The sequence below is a fragment of the Pipistrellus kuhlii genome, unplaced genomic scaffold (assembly GCF_014108245.1).
Source record: "Pipistrellus kuhlii isolate mPipKuh1 unplaced genomic scaffold, mPipKuh1.p scaffold_m20_p_25, whole genome shotgun sequence".
Lineage (NCBI taxonomy): Eukaryota > Metazoa > Chordata > Mammalia > Chiroptera > Vespertilionidae > Pipistrellus > Pipistrellus kuhlii.
Genome location: NW_023425524.1, coordinates 6,888,327 through 6,911,652, shown reverse-complemented (window position 1 = coordinate 6,911,652; position 23,326 = coordinate 6,888,327). Strand labels below are relative to the sequence as shown.

At 44.7% G+C, this 23,326-nt stretch overlaps 1 protein-coding gene across 3 annotated transcripts in view; it reads left to right on the top strand.

Annotated features, from left to right (window-relative positions):
* PLD5 (phospholipase D family member 5) overlaps positions 1-20,720 on the top strand; it is a 117,190-nt gene extending 96,470 nt beyond the window's left edge. For all 3 annotated transcript variants that reach the window (XM_036453598.2, XM_036453600.2, XM_036453601.2), the window contains 5 exons: positions 5,840-6,037; positions 7,627-7,763; positions 9,505-9,673; positions 10,857-10,971; positions 18,904-20,720. In XM_036453598.2, coding sequence (XP_036309491.1) covers positions 5,840-6,037; positions 7,627-7,763; positions 9,505-9,673; positions 10,857-10,971; positions 18,904-19,127 — 843 coding nt within the window. In that variant the 3' untranslated portion in view covers positions 19,128-20,720. The remainder of the gene's footprint in view (positions 1-5,839; positions 6,038-7,626; positions 7,764-9,504; positions 9,674-10,856; positions 10,972-18,903) is intronic.
* Positions 20,721-23,326: the final 2,606 nt, after the last annotated feature.

Below are 23,326 nucleotides of genomic sequence, written 5' to 3'. Positions count from 1 at the left end.
TGCAGACTGACGCTCTATGCACTGAGCCAAACCGGTTTCGGCTCATTTTTTTTTTTTAAATATAGTTTTATTGATTTCAGAAAGGAGTGGAGAGGGAAAGAGAAAGAGAGAAATTATGAGGATCACTGATCAGCTGCCTTCTGCACGCCCCTTCCTGGAGATCGAACCCGCAACCCAGGCATGTGCCCTGACTGGGAATTAAACCTGTGACCTCCTGGCTCATAGGTCGATGCTCAACCACTGAGCCATGCTGGGCCAGGGTCATTGTGAATTTTAACTGTACTGTTTGATGAGAGTCACCTTTAGTTAATGTGGAATGTTAGGCCTTTCCTTGTCAGAATCACCTTACCAAAAACACAAAAACAAAACAAAAAACAAAATACAAAAAAAAAAACTGTGTTAGGCTTTTGTAACTCAGATGTGTCAGATTCTTTAGAGCAGGCCAGGGTGTATTTCCCATTACCTAAACCTAAATTTCCAGGATCCGATTACGTAATCTACGAAATAGAGGAAAACATCTACATTGTGCAATATCGTATGTTTTAGAATAGGAATTTGTGCTATTCTTTCAATAAGTCTTAAAATGAAGGTGTTATCTTTCTCTCTGCAAATAATCAATTTGAAACTTGGAAGTACACTTGCACGGTCTTGTTATTTTCATGTATGTATTTGTGTCCACGTGATCCATAGTAGACTACATCGCCTTCCTCCCAATGGTCAACCGGTGGCAGGAAGTGCTGGATCATTGGTGCACAGGAAGACATTTATTACCCGGGCATGGGCCCTCACGGGCTACATTTTAGCTCGGCTCTTTAATATTAAGATGGAGGTGACCTTGGGTAGCTTGGACAAGGGCAGTGGGCTTGAGTAAAATGTATGTTGGTGGGTGGGAAACCTTTAAGCTACCACATGGGACATCCCCATATCTACACACAGATTTCTTTTGTAGAAATATTGGTTATGAATTTAATAGCAGGTTGAACTTCACTTGGGTGGGGGAATTGGGAAGAAGTGAGTGGAAGCAATTTTTACATCTTTTTCCCAAAAAAAATACTACTATTTACATGCTAGATGCTGTGTTAATAGCGTTAGATATACTTGTTCATTTGTCAAAGCAGCCTAAGGGTGGATGTTACTTCCACTTCCCAGTGAAGACAGTATTGGAACAGATTCCATCGTTGCTCTCCTCACCTGTAAAATAGTAGCCTGTTCTCCAGGTGGTTTGGTCTGTAATTAATTCAGTTGTGTTTTTGAGGTGGTCATGGGAAGAGGCCAGGACAGCTCCGCCATATTGATTGGAACCTAGAGATGGTCCTTAAATCTTTAAAATATATCTTTATTGATTTCAGAGAGGAAGGGAGAGGGAGAGAGAGATAGAAACATCAATGATGAAAGGGAATCATGGATCAGCTGCCTTCTGCACACCCCCTGCTGGGAGTTGAGCCCACAACCTGAATCCACCCTTGACCTCCTGGTTCATAGGTCAACACTCAACCACTGAGTCACACCAGCCAGGCTGGATCTTAGAATCTTCAGATTGATGCATTAGGTCTGTGGTCGGCAAACTGCAGCTTGCGAGCCACATGCGGCTCTTGGGCCCCTTGAGTGTGGCTCTTCCACAAAATACCACAGCCTGGGCAAGTCTATTTTGAAGAAGTGGAGTTAGAAGAAGTTTAAGTTTAAAAAATGTGGCTCCCAAAAGAAATTTCAATCATTGTGCTGTTGGTATTTGACTCTGTTGACTAATGAATTTGCCGACCACTGGGTAGGTTGGCAGACCTGAATCTTTCATTTTATTCCTGGCAATTTGGGACTCAAGTATGAATCAGCCCTAAGTTGCCATGTTGTCATCTTTTCTGCTGCTAAACCAAACTCAAAAAATTAAAGAAATCTCGTTTCTATTCTGGTAACAATCTTTCCTATTTTTCTCCTGGAAAAGACTCTGTTCTTTGATGGGGATGGAGAGGAGACACATCTGGGGAAGGAGAAGAATTTAAAACTCTTCTGGCCCTAGCCAGTTTAGCTCAGTGAATAGAACATTGGCCTGCAGACTGAAGGGTCAAAGATTCAATTCCAGTTGAAAGCACGTACCTTGGTTGCAGGCTCAATCCCTGTCAGGCGCATGCGGGAGACAACCAATCTAGATGTGTCTCTCACATCGATGTTTCGCGCTCTCTCTCTCTCCGACTCTGTCTCTCCCTCTCCCACTCTCTAAAAATATCAATGGGAAAATGTCTTCAGGTGAGGATTAACAAGAAAAATAAAATAAAATAAAATAAAATAACTCTTCTGCATGAACATTTCACATCCGTTTAGCTCCCCTGTCAACTGCTAACCTACTGGAGACTCCTCTTCCATCAACACCCACCCCTTCTCCTCATCCCCTCCAGGCTTATGCACAAATGCCGTCTGCTTCCTTGTCCACCCCTTCCCTATAGTTTTTCATATTTGGGACAATGTTCTTGCACTTAATCTTTCATCTTGAATTCAATCCCCTTTGGGCTGTGCTGGAAAAACCCCTGATTCTGTGAGATTTTTCTTGCCCCGCCTCGGTGCGACATAAAGCACTGCACCGCAGGAGCCCTGCATTGAAACGGATTTCAATCAGAGCCAAGTTGTTTGTGAAGCTAACAATGGCATGAAGCACAATTACATTTCCCAAGTGTCAAACTCAACCTACAGCATCAGCCTTATATTTTGTGAAGTTTTCCAGTGAAATCAGATTATTGCCTTGGATCTATGGAAAGTGGGAGAAATAATAAAACTAATAAAAATATCAGCCCTCGCCGGCTTGGCTCAGTGGATAGAGCGTCAGCCTGTGGACTCAAGGGTCCCAGGTTTGATTCTGGCCAAGGGTACACGCCTGGGTTGTAGGCACATCCCCTGTAGAAGGTGTGCAGGAGGCAGCCGATCAATGATTCTCTCATCATTGATGTTTCTGTCTCTCTCTCCTTCTCCCTTTCTTTCTGAAGTCAATAAAGAAATATATTTAAATATATATATATATATATATATATATATATATATATATATATATATATATATATATATATATATATATATTGGCTTCAATGTATGGAGATCTATTCTAGGCATTCTTCTAAGCAATTAAAGAGTCTGAACTCATTTAACATTTACAATAATCCTTTCTTGTACGTACCACCAGCTCTTTATTTTACAAAGGCAGAAGCCGAGACACAAGTAAGTAACATACCCAAAGTCAAATGTCAAAGCTAGAATTCATACTCAGGCAATCTAAACTCCAACACCCCGCCCCGCCCCCTTACTTCCCTGCTAATAATTTTTAAAAATAAATTATTTATGAAAAATTGTTTTTTCTTTCATGATGTTGCTTGCTGTGATACCAAGCTGTTCGATTTTCTTTCTCATGTGCTTTTCTTTAAGAAAAATGAACACTAATCTGTAATACTTTCAACAATAAAGATTCATTCAAGAAAAGAAGAGAAAATCTAACACTATTTGTTTAAAAAAAAAAAAAAAAAAAAAAAAAAAACCTTCACATCTTCCTAATTTCAAACCTATTGTGACATCACAGCCATTGAATGACACCCACTTAAATTCTTGATTTCAATCAACCTCTGGGTTGAATTCCCAAGACTAGGAAGTCAGTATTTTGTGCTTCTGCATTCCTGTTCTGCAGGAAGCAGCTGATCGATGTTTCTCTCTCATAGATGTTTCCAACTAAATCTCTATTCCTCTCTCTTCCTCTCTGTAAAAAATCAACAAGATATATTAAAAAAAAAAAAAAAGACTTGAGGAATCTTTGATTCCCTCTTCTTGCCTTTCTTTTTTAAAAAATATATTTATATTGATTTCCAAGAGGAAAAGAGGAGAGAGAGAGAGAGAGAGAGAGAGAGAGAGAGAGAGAGAGAGATCAATTATGAGAGAGAATCATGGATCAGCTGCCTCCTGCTCACCCCTGATTGGGAATCAAGCCCAAAACCCGGGCATGTGCCCTGTCCGGGAATCGAACCGTGACCTCCTGGTGCATAGGTTGATGCTAAACCATGGAACCATACCGGCTGGGCTGTTTTCTTTTATTTTTATTTGTTGATAGATTGATTTCAGAGAGGGAGAGAGAAACATCAATAATGAGAGAGAATCATTGATCAGGTACCTTCTGCTCGCCCCAGCCTGGGGATTGAGCCTGAAACCCGGGCATGCGCTCTTGATAGGAATCAAACCCGGGACCCTTCAGTCCACAGGCCTGTGCTCTATCCACTGAGCCAAACCAGCTAGGGCTTGTTTCATTTTTAATATTGAGGTAAAACTCTATGGGCAAAGCTCATTCAATATATACTTTCACATTTCATTTCCTTCCACAAACATTTATTTCAAATGTTTCACTGGATTTCTTTTGAGAGCTTAGACCTCCCTCAGAAATGCATTTATCTTAACGACTCTATTCAGAGAGATTCCTTTAGGTGAGTTTTACTGCCCCATTCTTCTTCCTCCGTGCCTTTCGTATTTTAATCGGGAGAAATTGGAGTGTATTAACTCGATGCAGTGACGGGCGAGAATGCCCATAAATCATTCTTCCTACTTCAAGCGCTCCGGCTCCCGCATCCATTATAATTAGCTGTCACTTCCGCCCTTTCTTGTGGAAGTCGCCAACATGTAGCTGTCATATTGACCAAAACCTTTCCCGAAGCTCAGTTCCCGCAGCAACGGCGAGGAAAATGAGCTCCGGGGCCTGGTGCCATTGTAACGTGGCCTCCTTCACCCCCACCCACCCCCTGCCCACGCCTCTGTGCTGCGTTAGCTGCAGCTGATGGTGCCCTGCCTGGACCTTAAGAGCCGCCTAAACACACCCTTTTGTTCCTGATTGCGAGATGCTCATTCTATGAGCGATGGGTCTGCATGGCATTCTCAGGGTGCCGTGGGGGAAATGGTGCTTAACGGCAAAGCAAGATTAAACTAAGCCAGCCCTAGCTGGTTTGGCGCAGTGGATAGAACATCGGCCTGTGGCCAAAACCCGTTTGGCTCAGTGGTAGAGCTTCGGTCTGCGGACTGTAAGGTCCCGGGTTCGATTCCGGTCAAGGGCATGTACGTTGATTTCGGGCACATCCCTGGTAGGAGGTGTGTAGGAGGCAGCTGATGGATGATTCTCTCTCATTGATGTTTCTAGCTCTCTATCCTTCTCTCTTCCTCTCTGTAAAAAAAAAAAAAAAAAAAAAAAAAAAAAAAAAGTTGACCCATGGACCAAGAGGTCGCTGGTTCAATTCCCAGTCAGGAGGCAGCTGATTTATATTTCAGTGTTTTTCTCTCATCGATGTTTCTATCTCTCCCTCTGCCTTCCTCTCACTCTAAAAATCAATTTAGCCCTAGCTGGTTTGGCTCAGTGGATAGAGCATCGGCCTTCGGACTGAAGGGTCTCAGATTCTATTCCAGTTAAGAGTACATGCCCGGATTGCGAGCTCCATCCCAGTAAGGGACGTGCAGGAGGCAGCCGATCAACGATTCCCTCTCATCATTGATGGGGTCTCTCTCTCTCTCTCTCTCTCTCTCTCTCTCTCTCTCTTTTTCTCTCTGCTTTCCTCTCTGGAATCAATAAAAATATTTTTTAAATAAATAAGTCAATTTTTTAAAAAGCATTAAAGAGAAACTTGGCTAATCTCTATCAGCCCATCAGTGTAGCTGGTAGTGGGGGAAATAACATGGATTTGGGGTTTCCATGTGTAGACTTTCAAAGAAACAAACAGCTACTCCTTCATCCTTGTGCATTGTTTTCTCTCTGAAACCAACACGGTCAGACGCACATGGCCTTGATGCCTTTGTGTGTGTGTGTGTGTTTTGTTTTTGTTTTGTTTTGTCTCAGATGAAAGAACTCGGTGTCATCTTCTACAACTGCAGCTGCCTGGTCCTGGATTTGCAGAGGATCTTCGCTTTGTACAGCTCCTTGAAGTTCAAGAGCAGAGTGCCCCAGACCTGGTCCAAGAGGCTCTACGGCGTGTACGACAACGAGAAGAAGCTGCAGCTGCAGTTGAACGAAACCAAATCGCAAGCGTTTGTGTCGGTGAGTTGTTGCCTCTGTCTCCCCCTCTACACCCCCGAATCCCTGTCCGGGCCCTTCGTTACGTTGGGATGCTCGAGAGTGGCCTTACGTTGGGCAGTGATGGATTCGGCAGGTCGGTTTCTGTTCCAGTCCTTGAAGAGTTCAAATCTGTCCACTCATGCCCTAGCTGGTTTGGCTCAATGGATAGATCGTCAGCCTGGGGCCTGAGGGGTCCCAAGTTTGATTCCGGCCAAGGGCACATGCCCGGGTTACAGGCTCGATCCCCAGTATGGGGCTTGCAGGAGGCAGCCAATCTATGATTCTCTCTCATTGGTATTTCTCTCTCTCTCTCCCTCTCCCTTCCTTGCTAAAATCAATAAAATATATTTTTTTTTAAATCTGTCCACTCTTATGCTCTGTCATATGCTATCCCTAATGAGGATGACCAGGATAAATGTTAATAATTATTCCCAATTCCAGATACTTTATGTAATCTGATTGGACCCTTACAATCATCCCTTAAGGTAGACCTAGGATTGTGTTACAAATGAGGTTATACTGGCCAGCCAGTGTGGCTCAGTGGTTGAGCGTCTACCTATGAACCAGGAGGTCATGGTTAGATTCCTGGTCAAGGGCATGTACATTGCTTGCAGGCACATTCCCAGAAGGGGGTGTGTAGGAAGCTGCCAATCAATGATTCTCTTTTTCCTCCTCTCCCTTCCTCTCCGAAAGCAATAAAAATATATCTAATACATATATATCTAGTACATATATTTTAAAATATATCTAGCATATATATTTTAAATATATCTAGTACATATATATCTAGTACATATATATCTAGAACATTATATATAATACAAATATATCTAGTATATATATAGTTAGTACTATATATCTAGTACAAATATATATAGTACATATATATTTTATTTATTTATTTATTTTCTTTGTAATTGATTTTTAATGTCCTTAATTTGATTTTTAATTCCTTGAGGCTAGGAATTGTGTGTTATTTTATTTATTTGTTTATTTAATTATTTAATAAATCTTTATTGTTCAGGTTATTACAGTTGTTCCTCTTTTTCCCCCCATAGCTCCCCTCCACCTGGTTCTCATCCTAGTACACATATTTTTATAAATTCCCTCCCAAAACAGACTGAGAGGACATACTTGAGACCAATCCCACCACACTTTGCTGCCTGCATGCCCCAACTCTGATAGGATGGCTAATATATTTGTCTTATCTGCTAAAGAACTGGAAAGTTGGTTTGCAAAAAAAAAAAAAAGAGAGAGAGAGAGAGCTGAAACCAGTTTGGCTCAATGGATAGAGCGTTGGCCTGTGGACTGAAGAATCCTGGGTTTGATTCCGATCAAGGGCATGTACCTTGGTTGGAGGCACATCTCCAGTGGGGGATGTGCAAGAGGCAGCTGATCGATGATTCTCTCTCATCGATATTTCTAACTCTCTATCCCTCTCTCTTTCTCTCAATAAAAAAAATCAATTAAAAAAAATATATATATATGTTGGTGTTTTTTTTTTAAAGAGAGAGGGAAAAACCCAGTTGACGCAAGTTAATGCTCTAAAAGTTTGGTCTCTGCTCCCACAGAATTCCCCCAAACTCTTTTGCCCTAAAAACAGAAGCTTTGACATCGACGCCATCTACAGCGTGATCGACGACGCCAAGCAGTACGTGTACATCGCCGTCATGGACTACCTGCCCATCTCCAGCACAAGCACCAAGAGGTCAGTGAGCGCATGGCCTTGACTTGGAACCTGGTCTCGGGGACCAGGCACCGAGCTGGCGACCCCTGGGGAAGCCCGCCTGCATACCAGGATGTTCTCAGGTCACTCATCATTCCAGCCAGCTGGGCGAGCCCACCGGCATTGGCTCAGTGGTTAATGAGCCAGAAGGTCATGTCACGGTTTGATTCCTGGTCTGGGCCACATGTCGGGGCTACAGGCTCGATGTCCAGTAGGGGGCGTGCAGGAGGCAGCTAAGCAATGATTCTCTCTCCTCTCGTCATTGATGTTTCTTTCTCTCCATCTCCTTTCTTCTTGTTTTTGTTTTTTTAATATATTTTATTGATATTTTGCAGAGAGGAAGGGAGAGGGAAACATCGATGAGAGAGAAACATCCACCAGTTGCCTTCTGCACACTCCCTACTGGGGATGTGCCCACAACCAAGATACATGCCCTTGACCGGAATCGAACCTGGGACCTTTCAGTCCTCAGGCCAACGCTCTATCCACTGAGCCAAATCTGTTAGGGCTCTTCTCTGAAATCAATAAAAACATATTAAAAATAAGAAGAGAAGTTGTTGGGGGATTGAGGACAAATATGTGATACCTTAATCAATAAAATTTTTTTAAAAGTTGATTCTTGGGCCGGGACCGGTTTGGCTCAATGGATAGAGCGTCAGCTTGGGGACTGAAGGGTCCCAGGTTCCATTCCAGTCAAGGGCATGTACCTTGGTTGCGGGCATATCCCCACTAGGGGGTGTGCAAGAGGCAGCTGATCAATGACTCTCTCTCATCGATGTTTCTAACTCTCTATCTCTCTCCCTTCCTCTCTGTATAAAATCAATAAAATATATTTAAAATAAATAAATAAATAAAGAAAGAAAGAAAGAAAGAAAGAAAAGTTGATTCTTGGAGCGTAGGTAGAGTTGGAAGTGCAGTGAGGGTGGCATGGGTGGTGTGTCAGGGTGTCCATGCCCTCTGCCCTCACAGCCTGAGGCCTGGTGCTGGGAGACTGGTTGTAGGCAAGGGCAGGTCTCCATAAAGCATCCTCTCTCTGTGCTCTAGCCCAGGAGGCTTGCTTTCCCCTATCTTCCCAAGGTATCCTACAATCACATATACACTGAGTGGCTAGGTTATTAAGATCTCTAAACGCATCATAATCTGGCCACTCAGTGTCTAACCTATAGAATAAAAGACTAATATGCAAATTGTCCCATCGACCAGGAGTTCGACCAGCAGGCAGGCCGGCCAACCGCCCCCCTGGCCAGGCTGGCTGGACCCCACCCATGCACGAATTCATGCACCGGGCCTCTAATGCACACACACACACACACACACACACACAGAATGGCCAGATTATTATGATCTCTGAACACATAGTAATCTGGACACTCAATGTATATCCTATATAATAAAAGGCTAATATGCAAATTGTCCCCTCGACCAGGAGTTCGACCAGCAGGCAGACCAGCCAACCGCCTGTGTCCCCTCCCTCTGGCCAGGCTGGCCAGACCCCACCCATGCACGAATTCATGCACCGGGCCTCTAATATATTTATACACCCACTGAGTGGCCAGATTATATATTATGCATTCAGAGATCATCATTATATGGCCACTCAGTGTATATCACAGAACAAAGTGATGGTCAGATGAACATCGGTGTTCTCTGAGGCCTAGTAAATCTATTTTCCAAAACCAACTTGCTTGTTCCATTTTGATCCATGTCGGTACTATTTCCGCAGGTCCTACTGGCCAGACTTGGATGGGAAGATAAGAGAAGCGTTGGTTTTGCGAAGCGTCAAAGTTCGACTCCTGATCAGCTTCTGGAAGAAAACTGATCCCCTTACATTTAACTTCATCTCGTCTCTCAAAGCTATCTGCACTGAAATCGCCAACTGCAGTTTGAAAGTTGTAAGTATTCTGTTGCTTCGCTCTTTTTTTTTTTTAATATATTTTTTATTGATTTTTTACAGAGAGGAAGGGAGAGGGATAGAGAGCTAGAAACGTCGATGAGAGAGAAACATCGACCAGCTGCCTCTTGCACACCCCCTACCGGGGATGTGCCCGCAACCAAGGTACATGCCCTTGACCAGAATCGAACCTGGGACCTTTCAGTCCGCAGACAGACGCCCTACCACTGAGCCAAACCGGTTTCGGCTGCTTCGCTCTTAAAGAGAAAGCGTCCCTTCCCTCTGCACATCCATCCGTGAAAGCTGTGAACACACACATCCCCACAAACTCCCAGTAAGAACAGGAATACCAGTCCTCCAGAGAGAGAAAAACACTTTAAAAGGTAGGATAGGGCCCGGCCAGCGTGGCTCAGTGGTTGGGCTTTGAGCTATGAACCAGGAGGTCATGATTGGATTCCCGGTCAGCGCACATGCCCGGTTGCGGGCTCCATCTCAATCGGGGGCATGGAGGAGGCAGTTGAGCAATGATTCCCTCTCATCATTGGTGCTTCTCTCTCTCTCTCTCTCTCTCTCTCTCTCTCTCTCTCTCTCTCTCTCTCTCTCTCTCTCTAAAATCAATAAGAATATATTTAAAGAGAAAAACACACACACACACGGAGAGAAAGATTGGAGGACTTCGTAGGAGGCAAATATGGGTTAGGAGGTGAACAGGCCTTTAGACTTCATTCTTTTTTAAAAAATATGTTTTACTGATTTTTTTTTACAGAGAGGAAGGGAGAGGGATAGAGAGCTAGAAACACTGATGAGAGAGAAACATCGACCAGCTGCCTCCTGCACATCCCCTACTCGGAATGTGCCCGCAACCAAGGTATATGCCCTTGACCGGAATCGAACCTGGGACCTTTCAGTCTGCAGGCTGATGCTCTATCCACTGAGCCACACTGCTTCGATTCTGGTCAAAGGCACATGCCCGGGTTGCAGCCTCAATCCCCAGTAGGGGGGCGTGCAGGAGGCAGCTGATCAACAATTCTCTCTCATCATTGACGTTTCTCTCTTTCTCACTCTCCCTCTCCCTTCCTTGCTGAAATCAATAAAAATAGATTTAAAAACATAAAAATTAAAAAAAAGAGCAAAAGCATTCTCTGTTCACCTGCTCTATTTATTTCTCCGTTTGTGTCTTCCAGAAGTTCTTTGACCTGGAGAGAGAGAACACGTGTGCAGCCAAAGAACAGAGGAACCTCACCTTCCCGAGACTGAATCGCAACAAGTACATGGTCACGGATGGAGCGGCTTACATCGGTAGGTGCCCGGGCTGCGGGGCAGGCCCCTCGGGGAGCCCGGGTCCGAGGTGGCCCAGCGGTGCTCTGCCCCACGGCGAAGAGGCACTGGGGGCACCGGGGAAGGGGGGTGGGGCCTTGCAGGTGAGGAAACATGACAGGGAGTGTGAAGAGCTTTCAGCCTGGCATCTCTGTGGCTGGCTCGCCTACTAAGAGGCCCTAAGAGATGTTTTTTTTTAATATTTTATTGATTTTTTACAGAGAGGAAGAGAGAGGGATAGAGAGTTAGAAACATCGATGAGAAAGAATCATTGATCAGCTGCCTCTTATACACACCCCATCAGGGATGTGCCTGCAACCAAGGTGCATGCCCTTGACCGGAATCGAACCCTGTGTCTTTCAGTCCGCAAGCTGACGCTCTAGCCCACATGCGTCAAACACACGGCCCGCGGGCCAAATCCGTCCCGCCAGGCCTTGCAATGTGGCCCGCACCGCGCTGTCATCACTGCACTCCGCTGCGTTTCCATCACAATGACAGTTTATGACTGTTCAGTAAACCATTCGGCCCTCGATTTAGGCTGGATTTTAGATTTTGGCCCCTTCTCTGATTGAGTTCGACACCCCTACTCTAGCCACTGAGCCAAACCCGTTTCAGCGAGATTTTTTTTATTTTTTCATAAATGATTTGCGGGAGTTTCTTTGGTCGTGGTGGGGTGGTAGGTGAGGTGGTGACTGGCTCATCACCGGGGCGTCCTGGCACCCTGCCCCTTCCCTACACACAGGACCATAGCCAGCGTGCCAACACGCCCCCAGGGCGACAGTCCCACCCTTAGACCATGTATGTGAGCTCTCAGTCTTCTCATCTGTAAAATGGGCCCAACAGGAGCTCCTCCTTCACCGGGTGAAGGTGACATGGGATCTGATGTGCACATCACCCAGCACGGGGGTCACCCCGAGTCACGTGAGTGCTGTCTCCAAAGGCCGTGGAGTTCCAGGTGTGGCCATCCCGCGTCCTGATGGAATGACTCACTGGCGGGTCAAGTGTGTTCTCCTGTCCCACCATGTGTGTCCGGCCAGGGCAGCCCCTTCCGCCGGATCCACGGGGATGGTCAGGTCCAGGCACCGTGGGATTTCGGAACTCAAATCTGGACAATTTGCCTGCAGGGTCTCCTAAAAGTAAGGTGTTGGGTGGACGTGCAGCCGTGACTGGGGCCTCCACCCAGATGTTCTTTTGATGAATTAAAGGAGTGTTTTGGACTCAGACAAACCGGTTTTGAGTTTTACACTGACCCAAGCCTGAACACGGTGGGAAGCCATGCGTCCTCTCTCATTGCCGCCTCCTTTGTAAAACGGGTAACTGTGTCCCCTCCCGCCGTGGAATGAGGAGTGATTGAGGTAAAATAGGAAAGGCTCTTATCTGCATAGATCCTAAGTAAATATTCATTCCTGGCTGTCTCGCTTCTTCCCCCATAATGCATACAGTGTTTTATATATATTTTATTGATTTTTCACAGAGAGGAAGAGAGAGGGATAGAGAGATAGAAACATCGATGAGAGAGAATCATCGATCAGCTGCCTCTTGCACACCCCCTACTGGGGATGTGCCCACAACCAAGGTACATGCCCTTGATCGGAATCGAACCTGGGACATTTCAGTCCACAGACCGACACTCTTTCCACTGAGCTAAACCGGTTTCTGCTGCATACCGCATTTTAAAATAGACTTTTTTTTTTTCCAGAGAAGTTTTATGTCCCAACACAACTGAGCATAAAGTACAGAGACTTCCTATATACCCCACCCCCTGACCCCACACACAGCCTCCCCCAGATTCCCCCACGAGAATGGTGCATGTGTCATTGTTGATAAACCAACATTGACATCATCATCATCATCATCATCATCATCATCATCACCCAAAGCCCATAGGTTACCTTAGGGTTCACTGTTGGTTTAGTACATCCTGTGGGTTTGGACAAATGTATGATGACGTCATTGTGTGATGTCTATGATGTCATTATCATTATAGTATCACACGGTATTTTCTTTTTTTTTAATATATTTTATTGATTTTTTTAGAGAGAGGGATAGAGAGAAACATCGATGAGAGAGAATCATCGACCAGCTGCCTCTTGCACACCCCCCACTGGGTACATGCCCCTGACCGGAATCGAACCTGGGACCTTTCAGTCCACAGGCTGATGCTCTATCCACTGAGCCAAACCGGTTTCGGCTCAACATGGTATTTTCACTAACAATCCTCTCCGCTCCACCTATTCATCCCTCCTTTTCCCCAACTCCTGGCGACCGCGGATATTTGTAGCACCTCCATCGTTTTGTCTTTTCCAAAATATCATGGAGTTGTAGCCAACGCTATGATATTTTCAGATTGGCTGCTTTTGCTCAGTGATGTGGACTTACGTTGCCTTCACTTAACGTTGTTTGATGGCTTGAGATCTCATTTCTCTGTAGTGCCGAATACTATTTATTATATTGTCTGGATGTACCATCGTTTACCCATTCACCTGCTGGAGGGGCATTGTGTGTGCGTTGGTGTTTCGGCATTTAGGACTAACGTGCTCTAAACACCACGTGCAGGCTTCGTACCAAGAGCATGGTTGCTGAATCCTGCGGTCAGAGTGCGTTTAGCTCTGTAAAGACACTGCCGCACTGTCTTCTGAAATGGCTGCACTGTTTCGCCTCCCCACCAGCAATGAATGGGGATTTCTGTGGCTTCACACCCCCGCCTGTGTTTTTGGCGGTGTCCGTGTCTGGATTTTGGCCTCTGTAAGAGGTGTGCCGTGGCATCGAGTTGTTGTCCTCATTTGCGTTTCCCTGGTGACGTGTGAGGTGGAGCATCTCTTCACAGACTTGTTTGACATCTGTCCATCTTCTTTGGTGAGGTGTCTGTGAAGGTCTTTGGCCCATGGTTTCATTGGGTTTTTCGTTTTCTTATTGTTTTTCATTTTCTTATTTTAAGAGTTACTTGCAACGTTGGACAACAATCTGTTATCAGATATGTATTATCTGCAGGTATTTATTTCCAACCTGTGGCTTATCATTTTCTCTTCTTGACAGTGTCTTTCACAGAACTAGTTAATTTTAATTAAGTTCAGTTCAACAGTTATTTCTTTCATGGATCATGTCTTTAGTATTGTATATAAAATCTTTACCCAACCCCAAGTCATCTAGATTTTCTCCTAGGAGTCTTAGAGTTCTGCATTTTACTTCATATATATATATATATTATATATATATACACACACATATATATATGTGTGTGTGTGTATATATATACATATATATATGTGTGTGTGTATATATACATATATATATGTGTGTGTGTATATATACATATATATATATGTGTGTGTGTGTATATATATGTGTGTGTGTGTGTGTGTGTGTGTATATATATATATATATATATATATATATATATATATTATTGAGTTTTTAAAGAGAGGAAGAGAGAGGGATAGAGAGTTAGAAACATCGATGAGAGAGAAACATCAATCGGCTGCCTCTTGCACATCCTCTACCTTTAGTCTGCAGGCTGACACTCTATCCACTGAGCCAAGCCAGTTTTGGCTGCATTTTACATTTTGGTCGATGATCCACTTTGAGTTAATTTTTGTGAAGGGTGGAAGGTCTGTGTCTAGATTTTTTTTTTAATGTTCTTATGGCTTTTGAGAGGAGAAGAGGGAGAGGAATAGAGAGATGGAACATCGATAGCTGCCTCCAACATGCCCCACAGTGGGGATTGAACCCACAACTGGGGCATGTGCCCTGACCGGGAATCGAACCTTTGATCTCTTGGTTCATGGCTCGATGCTCAACCACTGAGCCACACCTGCCAGAATAGATTCATGTTTGCATCTACCTGCCCTGTTGTCCCAGCACCTTTTATTGAAAAGACTGTCTTTGCTCCATCGTATTGTCTTTGCTCCTTTGTCAAGATCAGTTTGTGTGTGCATCTGTTTCTGGGCTCTGTTATTGTAATGCATTTTTAATTGAGTTTATTTTACCCATAGCACTTTAGCAAAACATTGATTCCCTAGAGCAAAGCATAGTTTCAGTATAAAAATATTTCAAGGGCTTCAAGAGGAAAATTCATTGATAATTTAAATAATTACCAGCATGTTCTGGAAAGCTCTTAAGTCATCACCCGGACACCCACTGAGAATTCTGAATTAAGAAAAATCCACACTAGAATGGATTTTTGGAATTTCAGCTCTATTGATTTTCACAAAACTTACAGAACCATCTCCAAACAGTATCATCTCTCTAATGTTTAAGTCTCCAGAGTATGTTTGAGTCAAGCGTGGCAGACTCGTCTGGAGGATGGTTCGGATGATTCGAGGACTGACCAGGGGCAGTGGTTGACTGAAGGCTCACTAGGCCCATCTGCCTTCCCAGTGAGATGATTGGTGCCATCGCCATGGCGATCCTGCAGCTGGCACCACAGTTCTGGCCTCTGGGGCCCACACCTGCATCCGGAAGCTGATTGGCCGTCTCTAAAGAGCTGGGCGAACCCATCCCAACCAACTGAGAGGAAGACTGAAGCTTATGATTTTGAAGTCCAGCCAAGCCAGTCGGAAGATAAAAAAAAAACGCACCGTGATCGCACTAGTGTAGGAATGCCCCTGTGGGCCTGTGAGAATAGCCTACAGCTACATTCCTGAGAAGAACCAATTCTTCTTCTTCTGAGAATCAATAAAGATTCTTTTATATTGAAGGAAAAGGATAAATCTCACAGAATAAGGCTTGAAAATCTCATCCCTTCGCTGTGCTACCCCTAAGCACATGTCTTTTATTTTAACTTTTTAAAAATATATTCGTATTGACTTCAGTTTGCAAGCCGATGCTCTATCCACTGAGCCAAACCAGTTAGGGCCAAAGCACATTTCTACCCTGTTTCCCCGAAAATAAGACAGTGTCTTATATTAATTTTTGCTCCCAAAGATGCGCTAGGTCTTATTTTTCAGGGGATGTCTGATTTTTCCATGAAGACGAATACGGTACACATTTATTGTTAAATGAAAATAAAGGAAATGTATTACCTGTATACGGTACGGTAGTACAGTTGTTGTCAACACAAACCAGACAGACTGTGAATCCTACAGTATCAAGAATTTACTCATTTATTCAATGACAATCATGTCATCATCTTCTGGAACATCATCATAACAATCTAATTCCTGAATTTCCTGGTGAATTTCTTGTGTCTCCAATTTCTTTCAGAATCAGTGGACCAAATCTCTCATGTTTAGCAATAACATTCTGAGACAGAGCCTAGGGGGGCCTTATTCTTGGGAGGGGGGGGGGATGCCTTATATTTCACTCAGAAGGAAACCTGGGTGAAATATATTTTCTTATTTTCAGGGAAACACAGTATGTGTGTTTCCTTAAGAGGGTGTGGTCTACAGGTGTTTGGAGCAGAGATCCCAGCGTGTGCCCTGATGCACCACTGGTGTTGAAGTCCAGGGTGACATGCACAGGTAGCGCCAGGCACGCCTTAGGGTCAGAGGTGACGTGGATGGAAGTTAAATGTGGGCCATGGAGTCAGACCTGGCTTTGAACCACACCCCAAAGGCAGCGGTGGGCAAACTCATTAGTCAACAGAGCTGCAGACCTCGGCTCAAGAGCCGCAGGTGGCTCTCGAGCCACACTTTGCTGACCACTGCCCTAAGGGATGGGGACAAAAATATGATTAGAGTCGCCCAGCTGGCCTGGCTTAGTGGTTGAGCGTCAACCCATGAACCAGGAGGCTGAGGTTTGATTCCCAGTCAGGGCACGTGCCTTAGTTGGGGGCTCAATCCCTAATGTGGGGAGTGCAGGAGGCAGCCGAACAATGATTCTCTCTCATCACTGATATTTCTCTCTCTCTCTCTCTCTTTCTCTCTCTCTCCCTTCCTCTCTCTGACATCAATAAAAATAAATAAAAGGTTGACCATATGTGAGTGACTTAGATGTGATTAGCCCATAATGGGACCCATCCCAGCCTTACCACCCGCTATCGGCTGAATCGTGTCCGCCCAAAATTCATAGATTGAGTCCTAACCCCAGAACCTTAGAACATGACCTGATTTGGAGATGGGGTCTACACAGAAGTAATCAAGTTATAATGAGATCCTCGGAGGTGGGCGGGAGCTAATCCAAGTTGACTGATATCCTTATAAAAAGAGGACAGCTGAAACCGGGTCGGTTCAGTGGGTAAAGTGTCGGCATGCGGACTTAAAGGTCCGGGGTTCGATTCCGGTCAAGGGCATGTATCTTGGTTGCGAGCACATCCGTAGTTGGGGGTGTGCAGGAGGCAGCTGACCGATGATTCTCTCTCATCGATGTTTCTAACTCTCTATCCCTCTCCCTTCCTCTCTGTAAAAAAAAAAAAAAAAAATCAATAAAATATATTTTATGAAAAGGGGACATTTGGCTGTAGCTGGTTTGGCTCAGTGGATAGAGTGCCAGCTTGTGGACTGAAGGGTCCTGGGTTCGATTCCAGCACATGCCCGGGTTGTAGGCTCCATCCTCAGTTAGGGGCATGCAGGAGGCAGCCAATCGATTCTCTCTCATCATTGATGTTTCTCTCTCTCTCCCTTCCTCTCTGACATCAATGAAAATATATTTTTAAAGAAGGGGGGGGGCGGGACATGTGGGCACAGGCGTGCCCGGGGGAGGACCATGCGAAGAGGCAGCGTCCACACGCCCAGCAGAGAGGCCTGGCCTGAGCTCCCCTCACAGCCCTCGAAGGAACCAGCCCGGCCCACACCTGACCTTGGACTTTGGACCTCCATCCAGACTGTGCGACAATACTTCTCTGTCGTTGGAGGTGCTTCGTGACAGCTGCCTTCACTAATGAATACTTTCCAAGCCACATGCTCATAGTGGGAGCTGTCCAGCAGCTGCCTCCGTTCTGGGCTGAGGAGCCGGAACTGGAAACGAAGTCGGACCCAAGAAAGGACTGTTTTGCCTGTTGGGACAGGAACTGGTCCTCTACGTCCGGCCTCGGCTTCTCCTTGAACGTGAAGCTTCGGAGCATTAGAACTAGCATCCCTCATCTGTCCGTAGGGACTAGACGCCGTCTCTCTGAGGAGGCGGTGATTGTTCGCAGGGTTCTTAAGTGGATCCCTGCATATTTTATTTTATTTATTTATTTATTTATTTATTTATTTATTTTTTGCACATGTTAAATGTTGCTGTATGTAGCATGTCTTGTGAATGCCAATAAGAAATAACATTGAGCTGAAACCAGTTTGGCTCAGTGGTAGAGCATCAATCTGCAGAATGAAAGGTCCCAGGTTCGATTCCAGTCAAGGGCATGTACCTGAGTTGCAGGCACATCCCCAGTAGGGGGTGTGCAAGAGGCAGCTGGTCGATGTTTCTCTCTCATCGACATTTCTAGCTCTCTATCTCTCTCCCTTCCTCTCTGTAAAAAAATCAATAAAAATACATTAAAAAAATAAAATAAAATAACATCGACAAAAAAAAAGAGCAGCAGATCCTCTGGTGTGCATTTCAAGTTGAGCAAAGCTGAAGAGAATGCGGAAATCACACACAAATATTGATCTTGTCCTACGTAAGCCTTCTCGGAGTTGTTTTTCTCAGAGCTGTCAACACAGTTTAGGCGTCCTGTCGCCATGCCCGGATGTGTATTTCGTTTTATATATTTTAAAATATATATATGTTGTTTTTTTATTGATTTCATAGCAGAAGAGAGCAGGAGAGAGAAACATCAATGATGAGAGAGAATCATGGATTCTCTCTCTGGGCATGAGCCCTTGACCAGAATCAAACCTAGGACCCTTCAGTTCCCCAGGCCGATCGATGCTTTACCCACTGAGCCACGCCAGTGAGGGCCATGATATGTTTAATAGACTCTGCTGTGCGTGGCACTCTAAGGGGAATATCCCCAACAGGTCTTCACCATTTCTTTTGTACTGTGTTCGTTTGCAGGAAACTTTGACTGGGTAGGGAATGACTTCACCCAGAACGCGGGCACGGGCCTTGTTATCAACCAAGCAGACGTGAGGAATGACACAAGCATCATTAAGCAGCTGAAAGACGTGTTTGAGAGGGACTGGTACTCACCCTACGCTAGGAGCTTACAGCCAACCAAACAGCCGAACTGCTCCAGCCCGTCCAATCTCAGCCCTCCCTCCAGCAAAACTGCCACATAACAGCACGAGTGGGAAGGACCCTGCGAGTGTATAACATGAACAAACACCCTGACGGACCACTGGTGTTTCGTATCCTCTATAATAAAAGGCTAATATGCAAATTGTCCCCTCGACCAAGAGTTCCAAAGGGGAGTTTGACCAGAGGGCGGGGCTGGCCGGCCAAATGCCCCAGTTGACCCCCATACCCCGATCATCAAGGGTGGGGTCAGGGTCCGCCCACCAACCACCCATGGCCCCTCCCGCCGGCTGACCCAGCCTGATAGGCCCCAATCAGGGCGAGCCGACCAGACCCCACCTGTGCACAAATTTGTGCACCAGGGCCTCTAGTTTATATATAAAGGACTGTAGGAGAGAAGAACCATTTGATATGTCTTTTTTTTAGGGGAAAAGCACACTTATTAAAAAATAATCTTTGAATGCCATGTCCTATTTAACCACATCTTAGGGGTGTGTACACTCCCTTCGAGACTTTTGTACTTGTGACTTCTGACGGAGAATGTCATTCCGGCTTGGGAGTTCGTTTTCACGTTTGCATACCAATTTTAAGATTTCTGCTGGCCCACCGGGTCAGTTCTTAGGAAGCTTCGCATGCGGTAAGCTTCTTTGCTATTCTGCGAACCACTGGCTTGGAGGAGAGGGAGGATGTCACCTTGGACAGGAGGTCAAGCCAAGAATCCATCCTCGTCAACCATCTCCAAGACCTGTCCAGTCATTGAGTCATGAACTTCCCATGGCAGCCTTTAGTAACTCTTGGAAAATACTTTTCTTGCCTCTGTGTTCATTTTCTTCTAATACCATAGATTGTGTGTGTGTGTGTGTGTGTGTCATTTTCTCTTCTCATAAAAGGTTCTCATGATCTAGTTTGCCTGGAGTCACCTCAACACTAGTTCTCAAGCAGGATATCTTCTGAAAATGTATGTTTTCCTCAGAATGGGTACAAAATGGACACAGCAGTCTATTTTTTTTTTAATATATATATATATTTTATTTCAAAGAGGAAGGAAGAGGGAGAGAGATTTAGAAACATCCATGATCGGCTGCCTCCTGCACACCCCACCCTGGGGCCAGAGCCCACAACCCAGGCATGTGCCCTTATGGGGAATCGAACCTTGACCTCCTGGTTCATAGGTCTATGCTCAACCACTGAGCCATGCCAGCTGGGCAGAAATAGCAATCTTTCATTTTCACCTTTCAACTGCATTTTTCTCTACCGAGTAGATATTTTACAACCATAGCCAGCAAAAATCTGCATCCTTTCTCTCAAGCTCAGAAAAATTATGTAGCTCCCTGCTAACAGCCAGCAAACGGTGAAGTCTGTATTATGGAGACTGACGTTGTTTTTCGGGTTTTTGTTTGGTCTGTGGTATTAGAAAGGAACCATCTCCGTGGGCCAGTGGACTTGAATTTCTTTAGAATCTTTATGCTGTTAAGAGTATGCCAGCAAACGTTTATAGAGCTATTTACTATGCCTTCTGCTATTTAATATACCTTCTGCTGTTTAATATACCAAATGCTTTTCAGAGAAATGCAATTTAAATACTGTGCTTAACCTATTTTACTAAGAAACAAGAATATTGGATTATTGTTCTATAATGTCATTGTGTGTTGTTTTCTATCTATGCGATGCGGAACCCTGTGTTAACAGAGACTGTTGCTACACTAAAGGGTCATGGCCGCCCCACAACTTAGAGCAGGTGGCCTTGGGACGCCCAGTTTTTTGTTTTTTTAATATATTGTATTAATTTTTTTACAGAGAGGAAGGAAGAGAGATAGAGTTAGAAACATTGCTGAGAGAGAAACATCAATCAGCCGCCTCCTGCACACCCCCCTTTGGGGATGTGCCTGCCACCAAGGTACATGTCCTTGACCGGAATCGAACCTGAGACCCTCGAGTCTGCAGGCCGACGCTCTATCCACTGAGCCAGACTGGTTCGGGCAAGGGATGCCCAGTCTTAATGTCGCTCCTGACTCTGTCCCTGGCCTTGGGTTTCTATTGGTCATGCGGGGATAGTAAACACTCACCTTACCTCGCCAAGATGTGGTTACGGTAGGAAGTATTTATAAACTGGTTTGGGAAATCAAAAGAGCCTCTCTATAAATGCTAAGCTTGATGATGTAGATTTCATTTTCTATAAATGCTAAGCTTGATGATGTAGATTTCATTTTCTTGAAATCATCTTGGTGGGATCCTGAGGGAATCCAGGCCAGGTTTTCCTAGAGAGCCTGCAAGAGAAAACCAATTCACAGTTTCTGATTGCAAATGCCAGGGGGAGTTGGGGGGGGGGGGGGGGGGGGAGGAGACACAGCCACGCAGAACTCCTGCTAGACATGGAGACAGTCATTGTCATGTCATGTCGGGTCACTTTGGCATCAATGACATCAGTGTAACACCTGACACTGTGTGAAGGATTGTCCTTTAGGACTGGCGGGACATGTGTTTTTAGAGCAAAGCAGTACCATCTTAGTTATGTTTTTCTATTAGAGATTTATTTCTATTAATGTCCTATTATTTCTATTAAATTTCTATCGGAGATTTATTTCTCTTTTTTTAATATATGTTTTATTGATTTTTTTTTTTTACAGAGAGGAAGGGAGAGAGATAGAAACATCGACCAGCTGCCTCCGGCACATCCCCAACTGGGGATATGCCCACAACCAAGGTACATGCCCTTGACCAGAATCGAACCTGGGACCCTTCATTCCACAGGCCAACGCTCTATCCACTGAGCCTAACTGGTTTCGGAGAGACTTATTTCTAATATGTCATAAGAGTGATGGGGAAATTCATGCATCTTATCCACTGGGTTTGCTTGGTGTAGAATGACTATTGATGGGCAGCTAGCAGTCACATAACTTCCTTTCTTGTTGTTTCCAAATATTGCTACTGGATATTTAACAGATGGTGGAGAAAGCCATATTTTTTAAAAATTTATCTTTATTTCAGAGAGGAAAGGAGAGAGAAAGTGAGAGAAAGAGAGAGAGAGAGAGAGAGAGAGAGATATCAATGATGAGTCATTGGTTGGATGCCTTTTTTAAAAATATATTTTTATTGATTTTTATTGATTTTTTTACAGAGAGGAAGAGAGAGGGATAGAGAGTTAGAAACATCGATGAGAGAGAATCATTGATCAGCTGCCTCTTGCACACACCCCTACCGGGAATCAAGCCCGCAACCTGAGCATGTGCCCTTGACCTAATTGAACTTGGGACCCTTCAGTCCACAGGCCAATGCTCTATCCACTGAGCCAAACAAGCTAGGAAGAGAGCTGTATTTTTTTAAGGGTGGCATTTTTTTTTTTTAATTTATTGTTTTTGTGGTCGATCCCACTTTGGGTTGATCTCGCCCTCTGAGAAGTGTCTTCTGTTACTGCAGTTACAGTGCCTCACAGCACCTGGGGCTGGCAGGGGCTCATGTCCCACAGGGCTGTGGTTATTCTCAAGTGACTTCAGTTCGTCCTGTTTTCTCTTTGTTTTTAAGAACTTCTATGGAACTAAGTTCTAAGAGAAACTTAAAATATAAATGTTTACTGATTTAAGAGAGGAAAGGCGAGGGGGAAAGAGAGAAACATCAATAATGAGAGAGAATCATTAATCATGGATCAGCTGCCTCTTGCATCACCCCCACGTGCCCTGACCAGGAATCGAACCGTGACCTTCTGGTTCATAGGTCAACACTCAACCAATGAGCCACACCAGCTGGGCTATAAGAATATTACCTAATAATAGCCAAAACCAGTTTGGCTCAGTGGATAGAGTGTCGGCCTGCGGACTGAAGGGTCCCAGGTTCGATTCCGGTCAAAGGCATGTACCTTGATTGCAGGCATATCCCCAATGGGGAGTGTGCAAGAGGCAGCTGATCAATGACTCTCTCTCATCAATGTTTCTCTCTATATATCCCTCTCTCTTCCTCTCTGTAAAAAAATCAATAAAAATATATTTTTTTAAAAAAAGAATATTACCTAATAATAGACGAACATGTAAATTGACAGTACCTACGCTACGCTCATAACCAATCAGAGTGACTATGCAAATTAACCCAAACAAGATGGTGGTTAATTTGCATCCATAGGCACCCAACACCTGTGTCCCAGGAACATCCTGGCACCCAGGTCACTGTGAGGTAAGGCCTGGGCAGGAGCAGACCTTCTGCCATCGATTGCAGAGAACTGGAAGTCTGCTCCTGGACCAGGCCTGGATCA